Genomic DNA, 9840 nt, shown 5'->3' on the forward strand with positions numbered 1-9840 from the left:
GCAATGAAAGAGATCCATTTGTTTTTATGGACCATTAACTCGTGCACGGGAAACATTTGCAAATAAATATAATCTTTTAAAATTATTTTGCAAATGTGAAACATCATTAAACAAAGGTAGTTTTTTTGGAACAACTTACGATTTTGAAATATTTTTTAAATCAAAGCAAAATTTCGCTAAGTGTCCAAACCTACCACAAACATCACACTTAAAAGCATATGGTCTACTAGAAATATTTGGCAAACTAGATTTTCTTTTCAAGTCAAAACAATAATTGGCCAAATGACCAAAACGACCATAATAATCATATTTAAACACATGAGCATGCTTATGATGAACTTTATGAGTGTGTGCATGTACATGTGATGAAGAAACTTGATGAAATACACAATGATCATTAGTATTCTTATGTTTGTGTGCATCATAGCAAAATTTTGATAAATAGCCTTTTCGGCCGCAAATTAAACACTTGTAAACTTTGCTATATATGTGTGCATAATGAGTGGATGATTTAGCATTTGACTTGGCACACATATCCACAAGCTTCTTATGGTTGTTAATGCATGTAGTTAGAGTTGAATCTAAAGAAGAAATATGGTTTTTAACATTGTTCAACTCATCATTAGGCATATTAGCATTAACATTAGAAGTAAAATATAAATAATTATTTATGAAAGAAGCAGCATCATTTTTTATGTTTTCTACTTCTAATATGGTATAATCTTTTTCATGAGATAAGCTAGAAATGGATGAGGTCAATTTTTCATTTTTCAAATTTAACAAGTCATTGTTTTCTTTAAGCATAGTATTTTCTTTTGCAATGACATCAAATTTGGACACGAACTCCTCATGATCAGATTTTAATGCAACATGCTTGCTTTTTAAATTTACATAATTATGATGCAATTTGTTGTAGGCTTTCAATAATTTTTTACTAGCATAAGCAAGTTCATCACTAGATGATTCATTAATTGATTTGAACTCGCAAACCTCACTAGCGCTATCGCCTAGTGACCGTGTGCATGATACTCCATTGGAACTTGAAGAGGAAGCCTCAAAAGCTTACTGGATCACCTCCAAGTCCCCTTGATGCACTTCTATAAATTTTCATAATGTGTAAGCGCTATCAAAATGAACAAATTTGTTAGAAAATGATGAGTCAAAAGCATTAAGCAAATATTCTAACAAGAGCTTGTTCATATTAAACATTCTTTTATCATTTTTACTCCACTTGGATTTTTTCGAAGTGGGTACCATATAAGCATCTTCAATAACTTCCCATAAATTGAATTGTTTAGATCTAACAAATATTTTAAATCTAGAACACGATTGGTCATAGAAAAATTATCTATTCTACGAGCAACATTAGGATCATAGCCTAAACAAGGTGCACAATGCATATCCATAATTAAACTATATGCAAGCAAGACACAAATAATCTCAAAACTAGATTAGCACAAAAGATAACTTGGATCTTTAACTCAAGGTGATTAAACCTTAAATCAAAGAGCATCAAGCTCTGATACCAATTGAAAGTACCCTAATACCTCTAGGAAAGAACCCTAGAGGGGGGTGAATAGGATTTTTGCTAATCTAATCCGATTTATGCCAAATTAAAACATATTAACAAATATATCCTAGCAAGAATGATATATTACAAATATATGTGCAAGGATATACAAGAGACACAAGGGAAAATAATCTAAACTAGATAAACAAGATAGTAGGCAATATAAACAAAGAGCAATTGACAATAGCCATACAAACAAAAGCACGAATATAAATGAACGCCAATGACAAACGCAAACAAATGATATGATCACGGAGTTCGGTCCCCACGACCTACGTCTCCGCTCCTCACCTCGAGGAGATCTCCACTATCACACCGGGTTTTCTACACTTACCCGAAAAATGTTTACACCTCACGATGTCGGTTTTTAACACTCACCGATCAACGTTCACAATCACTCACAATGTAACTACACTAACTTCCACCTCAAGTGTTGGTCTCTAGCATGTGTCTCCCTCAAGTATTAGGAATTATAACCTCTCTCTAGGCATTACCACCTACCCCACTCCTCTTGGGACGACCCCGTCTCTCACCACACACTCCTCTTGGTATACTAGTGTATTACAAAGTGAACCTTACAATTAAAGCTCAAATACAAATGATTTGTTCTCTAATACAATGCGAGAACTCAATTAGGCACAATTCAAAGTTACAATCTCTCACAACCCCAATTATACTATGTATGAAAATACTAAAAGCTCAAGTGGGTGTGTGTAACAATGTGATTTAATAAAACAAACTAAACTCAATTAAATCTAGCTTATGGAAATTATGAACAAAATAATAAATAGCTAGAAATAGAGTTTAGGAAAACTTCTCTATGATAACAAGAGAGAGGGAGAAGAGTTGAATGCTCAAACACCAATAGATGATCTCCACTTGCTCTTGTGAAATTGTCTTAACAAACAAAACTCTTAAACACTCTTTTAAACAAACACAAAATACCCTTAAACTTATTTTAAACAATTCTCTTAACTAAATAAAACTGAGGATATGTGGGGGTATTTATAGGAACCCCAAAGCCAAGAGAAAACAAGGCAAAAAGACCAAAAACCAAAATCTGAAAAAGGAAAAAAAATTTTAGCCGTTACAGTTATAGCATCAGTCGACTGACGGTTTTTATCAGTCGACTGATGAGCTGACCGTTAGAGGCATTTTCCAGCTCATCAGTCGACTGACGTCCTTAAGGTCATCAGTCGACTGGTCAGTCGACCAAAACAAAACAGAAATTTTTTGTTATTCCAGGTATTTTCTTCAGTCAACTAAACATAGTCATCAGTCGACTGATAACACTGTATCAGCCTGATTTGAATAGTAAAACTGATTTTTGAACTACCTTTAAAAATAGCGAACAAACTCTAAAAATATAAAATTTTGGAAAATCATTGTAAACATGTTAATGAACATGTTACAAAAAGAATTTTTGGAATTGCACTTCACATTTGTGAAAACTTATCATTTTTCAAATATGTCCAAAAACATAAAAACTAAACATGCATATTTTTGACATTTGACATAAACACAATATTAAAACTTTGTGAAATATTTTTATAGACTTGATAAAATATATATAAAGTGATGTTGAAGTCTATAAACTAATAAGATAATATTTTTACAAAAACACCTATAAAACCAAAACTATATATATATATATATATAAACCAAAACGTGCATGTATGTGTATGATTGAGCTTGAAGTACTTAACACACATAATATAAAATCTAAACTATATATATACTCAAGCTTGTGATCTTTAACGAAGCTCTATCTTGGTAAACTTGTAGATGAAGCTTGAACTTGGATCTTCAACTTGAATTGCAATGCTTCACTCCACTATTTCCGCCAACCTCTATTTGATATGATCGTTATGATGCAATTTCATCCAACCTCCAACTTATTGTTTGCCTAGAATAGATACAAAACACAAACACTAGTCAAACAACATTAGATGTAAATTATTTGTAAATCATCATCAAATCAAAAGGACCCAACATTCTTCTTAGCGGCGAGTGTTGCAGCACTGTAACATGCTGCATGCTGCAGCCGCCATAGCTCTAAAGTTGGGTACAGAAGCTAGCATATCAGGTGAGACATGTAACATGCTGCAGCCGCCATAGCTCTAAAGTTGGGTACAGAAGCTAGCATATCAGGTGAGACATAGGATGATCGGTCAGCCTGCATTTAAGGCACAATAGAAGATAGAAGCAAACAAGTCTAGATACAAATTAGAACTAGAACTAACACGCGGTGAGTTAGAACTAACACGGGATGAGTTAAAACTAACATGCGTTGAGTTAGAACTAACACAAGAGCCCAAGAGCCATAAATTAGAACTAGAACTAACACGCGGTGAGTTGGAACTAACACAAGAGCCCAAGAGCCATGAATTAGAACTAGAACTATTTTGATCAAAAGTAGCGTTAGGGGATCCTCATAAGTAGTGTTAGGGTCATAAATCTCAAAGTCTTTAGCTGTAGCTCATAACCCATATCTGGAAAAAAACAAAATTACCAATTATTTTGATCAAAATTATTTGAAAGAAAGAAACAAAAAAAGAAAGAGTAGGACTTACAAGTTCAAAATGTGAGGGATGGTGGTATGAGAGAGGCCTTGTGGTTTATGAGATCTTGAGTCATCGAGATTCTTGTTGCTCTGCTCGGATTTCAATTGATCTTCCATTAAAAATTCTGATTCAATATTATTTGAGAGGAAAACATAAACAAAAGAGGGATAAATTTTTATAGAACCTTTCAGGGGGGTGAGAGCAGGAAAACTTAAGCAGCGAAGTTGTGCGGTGTGTCAGCGGCGAACTCGAGGGCGAGGAGGAGAGCGGCAACGACGAACTCCGGCATAGTCGAGGGCAAGGCGGGGAGGACGAGCTTGAGAAAACCCTTGGTTTTAGAGAGAGAGAGAGAGAGAGAGAGAGAGAGAGAGAGAGATGAGAGAGCATTGGGTTTGAGGGATTGAGGATAAAATTATTTTGGGGATTTTAGCTTAGTTGACATGTAATAATTACTAAAAAGAGGTTGCAGCACAAAATGTCATATTTTAAGAAGCTGAATCACATAGGAGAAAGTTGAAAAGGTTGCAGCATATGAAGTTTCTGTTTTTGGGGACTGAACACATTTTTCCCATTTTGCAAACTTAATATTTTCTAGAAGTGTACTTTGGCTTGCAGAATCACAAACGTTAACTTCGCACTGGCAGGATATATTAAAAAAATGTCAAATCTGATGATCATGACCTGAGGCCTAATAATATAATAATAATAATAATAAATCCACGCTTTCCTCATAAATTATTCTTCGAAAATCTAATCTTATCTCCATTTTGATTCTCTTTTTCAGGCGAACACTATTTCGTGGTTGTAGTCGTAGAATCAAAGAACCCAAAAATGGACCCAATCCGGGTCGTGGTCGAGCCCTACTTCAAAGCAGAGATCGAGATGGGTCGAGCGAACGCCGAGTACAACACCCTCGTCCGCAAACTCCCCGAAATCTTTGTGCAAATTACAGCAAAGGTTCTCGCGGTCGCTCGCCGTTCGACGCCACTTGCCTCCCCTTGTTCACCGTCACTCGTCGTCACCTCTCTCCAATCGCCGCCCGCTCGCTGTCGATCGCCGCCGCTCGCTGGAAATCTAGGGCTTCTTTTCTTTTCTTTATTTCCCCTCTATAGTGCGTTTATGAATTATGCTGCTGCCAGCGGTTGACTTGGTTATTGGGTTCATGGGTAAGTGTTTGTGTTATATGGATCAGTTCGGGTCAACCTGAATTGACTCATTTAATAAATTGGTCAGTTCGGATTGATCCGTTTATGACCCCACCCGTGTAACTCGACTCATACCCATTATAAATGGATCAGGTCATAAATTGTCACCTGTACCTCAAATGTCTTAAATCTATAGCAGACCTCGTGCTGAGAACCTGACTGATTAGTTTTCCTTTTTCACTTGAAATATTGGGTGACGAAAACACCCTAGACTTGTTGTAGCTCACATTTAAGCCTAATGCCTCGCAAAAAGAATCCAGGTAGCCCTTAATAGTTCTAGCTAGACTCTCAGTGCCTTCCGCAAAGATAATAGCAAGTGGTCGGTGAAGAATAGGTGAGAAATAGGCACATGTTGATATTCTAACAATATCGGTTCCCATTGATCTCTTTGCACATTTCTAGTTATAAAGACTACCAAACCGCTCCATGCAAAGAACAAACAAATAGGGAGAAATCGGGTCACCTTGTCGGATACCTCTCTTTGGCGTGTACGCAGCAGACACCTCTCTGTTCTATACAATTACGGATTTCGCTGAGGACAGACATTTCATAACAAGTCGTACCCATCCGGGAAGCCAAACAATGTCAGTCTCCTCCAGAAAATCCCATCGAATTCTATCATAAGCCTTCTCCAAATCGATTTTGAGAGCCATTCCGTTCTCTTTCCTTTCATTTTCCTCACAAGAGTGAATCACTTTTTTCACCATAAGAATATTATCACTAGGAATAAAGCTACAGTGATTAGGGGACACCAATTCATAAAGAAACGGTCAAAGACGATCACCAAAACGTTAGCAATAGCCTTGTAAGCCACTGAGCACAAGCTAAGCGGTCGTAACTCTTTAAATGATGTTGGCACCTCAATCTTTGGGATTAATACAACAAATGTTTCATTCGGTGCCGCGGGAAACTGACCTGCACCAACAGCCTCGGAAACAAGGCATGTCAGCGCATTCTTCACTACCTTGCAATTGACCTGATAAAACATCGGCTGGAAACCATCAACCGCAGGTGCCTTGTCAGGTTTCTTCCAGAAAACGGCTTCTTTTTTACCTCATCTTCCGTAACTGGATTCAAGAAATCAATGGCTTCCTTCGCCTCTAAACCACTCACCGTACCCAAGTTTCGGCCAAGATATTGTCAAGAATCGCAGTGATAAAGAGAGCAAAAATAATCTCGTGCCATCTTTGAGCTTCTCCACATCATAAATCCAGTCTCCATTCGCATTCTGAAGCGCTAAAATCTTGTTACGCCTTCTTCGACATAGTATAATAAATTTTCAACTAGAGATCGTTGTAAACAAAATCAACAAAATAAGAAGGCTGAAAAATCAAACTTTCGTAAGCAACAACTAACAGACGCTCAACTCTCCACCTAACTGAAACGTCTTATGCTCATCAAGAGAATGAGTGGCTAACAGCTTCCAAGCTATCAATATGATTAGTTCAAGTTACATAAGTTGTTAATAGGTAATAATTAAATAAATAAATAAAAGGGAGACAAAAGGTCCAGAGGATCTATTTGGTGTAATTAAAATGTTTTGGAGGACTTCTCTAATAATGTGTTCTGAGACCTATTTCAGATATCAAATAAGTAATAACTAAGAATTAGAGAGAGAGAGAGAGAGAGAGAGAGGAAAAGATCTTATAACAAACCAGAGGATCAATTTGGTGTGATTGACATGTTTTGGAAGACTACTCTAATAATGTGTTTTGAGACCTATTTCAAAATTATCTATGTTTTTTCACCCATGAAACCTTTTATTTTTTCCCCCTCCAATAATCAGCTCAAGTCATTGACAACCACAAGCTATCACCATTCGTGAGTCTTTGAACCAAAAACTTCAGCAACTTCGACAACTTATACAAGCAATCTAACCCGGTTTACGAATCCAAATTCTGGTCTAATATGCAGTCAGTGAACAAGTCATAAAATCCACGTCAGTCAACATATAAAAATATTTTTTTTTTGTCACCCTCAAGGAACAATTCCAGTTTGTTCTCAAAAACAAGTAATCTAAACGCTTGTAATGTTAGCATAGCAGCGAGCGTATATTGTCTACTGATAAGTTTTCACAAAATCCACTAAGTTTGCGATAGAGTACCTGACAATCCACACAGATACATTTAAAGATCTTGTTGGGCTACAATTCATCTTAGCCATCTATGACAGTGAAAATACCTTAGGTAGCTTAAAACATGAAACTATGTGTGGACAACTGGCGAAGAATTGTGAATATTTTCACCTTCCCCATTCAAAATCTGGGGTCAGCCGCATTGTTGGCTCCTTCAACTGAGCAGAATTGCTGGTGTTAACGAATTGTGGAGTAACAACTCGATCCCAGCCCATGATGTGTGGCAAGGCAAACTGCAAAAAGAAAATGCTCAGTAGCAGAACAACGAAGATTGATGCAAGCAACATAAGGATTTGACACCATGCTTTTGTTGGATAATTGGTCAGAAAGTTTCTCTTTAAAGTTTTACTTTGATCATCATATGCTCAGCTCAGTTTAGTAGATATGCTCAGTTTAGTAGACTACTCAACATTTGTTATGCATGAGTAACAGCAATACTGAATGGTTTGCCCAAGAAGTGACAGTAGCCCATCAACAGGATCTAAGCATACAAACTACTAAACAAATTCTTCAATATTGCCAAAATAATCTACTGCATAACATGGACTCTGTATCTACTAAGTGAAGAAATCTTCCATGTAAGCGAAAATTTGTTCATTGTAATAAAAAAAACATGAAAGGAATATCGCATAAGCACTGATGATGCGTGAGGGCACCTAAAGTGCGTTCTTTTTGGTGCCCTGGTGCCTTTCTAATTAATTCTTCACAAAAACAAATATAGAATGGTTTAACTTAACAACTGCAATAAAAATGAAGATTCATTTTTGCAACAAAATGGTAACATGAATATCCAGTTGGTGGTGAAGGAAAACCAATCAGTTTCTAGAAACTTACACCAAAAGCTGTGCGCATCACTGCAAACTCGGCCTTCGTTACGGGTACAGAAAAGCGTTCAGTTGTTTTCTGGGCAGAATTCAAGACGGCTGCAGAGATAACAATTGGATTTGTTAGTTGTAGTTGCAGAATAAAACGAAAGTCACATAAATATACCAAATTCTGCGCAGAAAGAAGAAAAATACAGTAGAAAACTAAAGATAATTGCTTATACCTATCTTACAAAAACAAAATTCTGAAGCAACTGAAACATACAAAGATGCCAAAACTTCCAATTAAAAGATTCAATCAACGAAAGGTGGCACAAATGCTGCATTTCTATAAAAGAGATTCTGATCTGAAATTATTTAAATACACAATTTCATCCAAGGTTTCAGTAAGGCACAGATGGATAAGAAAAGAAGGCTGCATGATGTTCTTCTGTTCAGCACACGCATTATGATGTCAGGGTAGCTTTTTATTGATTACAAAAGAAAATTAAAGTCAGCACAAGAACAATTCTCTTCCCAATAAAGCATCCCTCTTAAAAGCCACCAAAGGGGGAAAAAAGGAAAAAAAGCAACGAAGACTTATACCACTGCCCCAGCAGAATAAATTTTGTAGAATGCGCTATGCTTCTAGAAATCATCAGGATAACATTTCATTGCATCTTGGTATTAACATATATTCTTAAACCAAATGAAACCTGCTTGGGTACGATTCACCACTCTATATAATTAAGACTTTACAAATCCTGACCGTAAGTAAACCTGGAATAAAATATACCACCTTCTATTTTGACTATGTAGTTAAATAATTCAACACTGGGTGACAAAGTTTTCACACTCAGAATGTGAAGAAACCGCGAAGAAATTTGGCGAAAAACGGGTTTTGGGATGCAGGAGTCAGTTTGGGAGCTGCGCGATCGACCGCGGTGCAAGGCCGGTCGATCGCGAACGTGCACAGTGATGGGGACATCCAGAAGCACACACGGGACTTTCGCCGTGTCTATCAACGTAGGAGACGTCGCGCGCCAGCTTTGCACCAGATTCCTATTATCTGGTTCTGATAGGATTGATGACAGATTCAGTAGCTGAGATTGATTAATCAGGGTCCCTATTCTGTTCTGGTTCTGATAGGATTGATGACAGATTCAGTAGCTGAGATTGATTAATCAGGGTCCCTATTCTGTTGAATTTTTGAATTTTGAATTTGACTTTTGAATTTCAAATTTTGGTTTAGATTTGATAGTTTTCTTTTAGTTTTAATTGCTGAATAATTGAGAGAGATTCTGGGAGATTTCCAAAATTGTAATCTTTCTTTTAAAAAGAGATGGATGTAATCAGAATTGATATTGAATAATAAAATAATAAAAATGAAAATTATCTTGCTTGATTGTGGTGTGAAACCCTAGCAGTAATTTCGTTTTCTTCTCTGCAGCCATAAAAAAAAAACAAATCCATGTTCATCTCCTTCCTCCAGCACCTCCACCAAAGCTCACTCTTGTCATCTTCAGCCTCCGTTCCATCTCCATTCGCAGCCACAAACCTCCTT

At 36.7% G+C, this 9840-nt stretch overlaps 1 protein-coding gene across 1 annotated transcript in view; it reads right to left on the bottom strand.

The window, feature by feature from the left end:
- Positions 7288-9840, bottom strand: part of LOC109826589 (single-stranded DNA-bindig protein WHY2, mitochondrial-like) — a 35446-nt gene continuing 32893 nt past the window's right edge. Inside the window, exons 8-9 of the mRNA XM_020393615.1 lie at positions 8308-8396; positions 7288-7706 (exon numbers count right to left, since the gene is read on the bottom strand). Coding sequence (XP_020249204.1) covers positions 7581-7706; positions 8308-8396 — 215 coding nt within the window. The 3' untranslated portion in view covers positions 7288-7580. The remainder of the gene's footprint in view (positions 7707-8307; positions 8397-9840) is intronic.

The sequence above is a fragment of the Asparagus officinalis genome, chromosome 10 (genome assembly GCF_001876935.1).
Source record: "Asparagus officinalis chromosome 10, Aspof.V1, whole genome shotgun sequence".
NCBI classification, from domain to species: Eukaryota; Viridiplantae; Streptophyta; class Magnoliopsida; order Asparagales; family Asparagaceae; genus Asparagus; species Asparagus officinalis.